Below are 545 nucleotides of genomic sequence, written 5' to 3' on the forward strand. Positions count from 1 at the left end.
CAGTGTAAACTCTGGAAGCAGACTCGCAGTCATGTCCAGTCAGGTTGACCTTGAAGGTCAGCCATCCTTCAGCACGGCACACTGCTGCTCCCTGCACTGGGGGTGGGGGTAGCGGGGCAGTATCCAGTCTGCACTTCTCCTTAAGTAACACTTGGGTGTTTTTTAGAGACTGCTGATTTTCTGCTCACTCTAACTTTGCACTTTTCTCTGCTCTTAAGGAAATGCAAATCTGCCTAACACTGCAAAGCCAGCGGCAGGTGTGGAAGACCTTAGGATCATACAGGTGACAGTCCCAGGTGGGGACATCCACTTACTGTCTTCATCACTTGTATCACGTTTTTCTTTTTTTGGAATGATTGTTTTCCCTTCTTTGTGTGTATGTGTATGGCTGAGTGTCTGCCACGTGAGTGCAGTGAGTGTGGTACCCAGAAGAGGGCACTAGATCCCTTGAAGCTGCCCTGAAACTTGCTCTGTAGACTAGAGGTGTGCGCCATCGCCCAGCTGTATTTATTTTTAATATGTCTTGATTTACTTTGTTTCATGGG

At 47.9% G+C, this 545-nt stretch overlaps 1 protein-coding gene across 1 annotated transcript in view; it reads left to right on the top strand.

The window, feature by feature from the left end:
• Nucleotides 1-545, top strand: part of Gtf2ird2b (GTF2I repeat domain containing 2B) — a 39,044-nt gene that overhangs the window by 29,586 nt on the left and 8,913 nt on the right. The window contains exon 7 of the mRNA XM_031391157.1: nucleotides 219-296. Within this exon, the coding sequence (XP_031247017.1) occupies nucleotides 219-296 (78 nt within the window). The remainder of the gene's footprint in view (nucleotides 1-218; nucleotides 297-545) is intronic.

This window comes from Mastomys coucha, unplaced genomic scaffold (assembly GCF_008632895.1).
Source record: "Mastomys coucha isolate ucsf_1 unplaced genomic scaffold, UCSF_Mcou_1 pScaffold22, whole genome shotgun sequence".
Classification (NCBI taxonomy): Eukaryota; Metazoa; Chordata; class Mammalia; order Rodentia; family Muridae; genus Mastomys; species Mastomys coucha.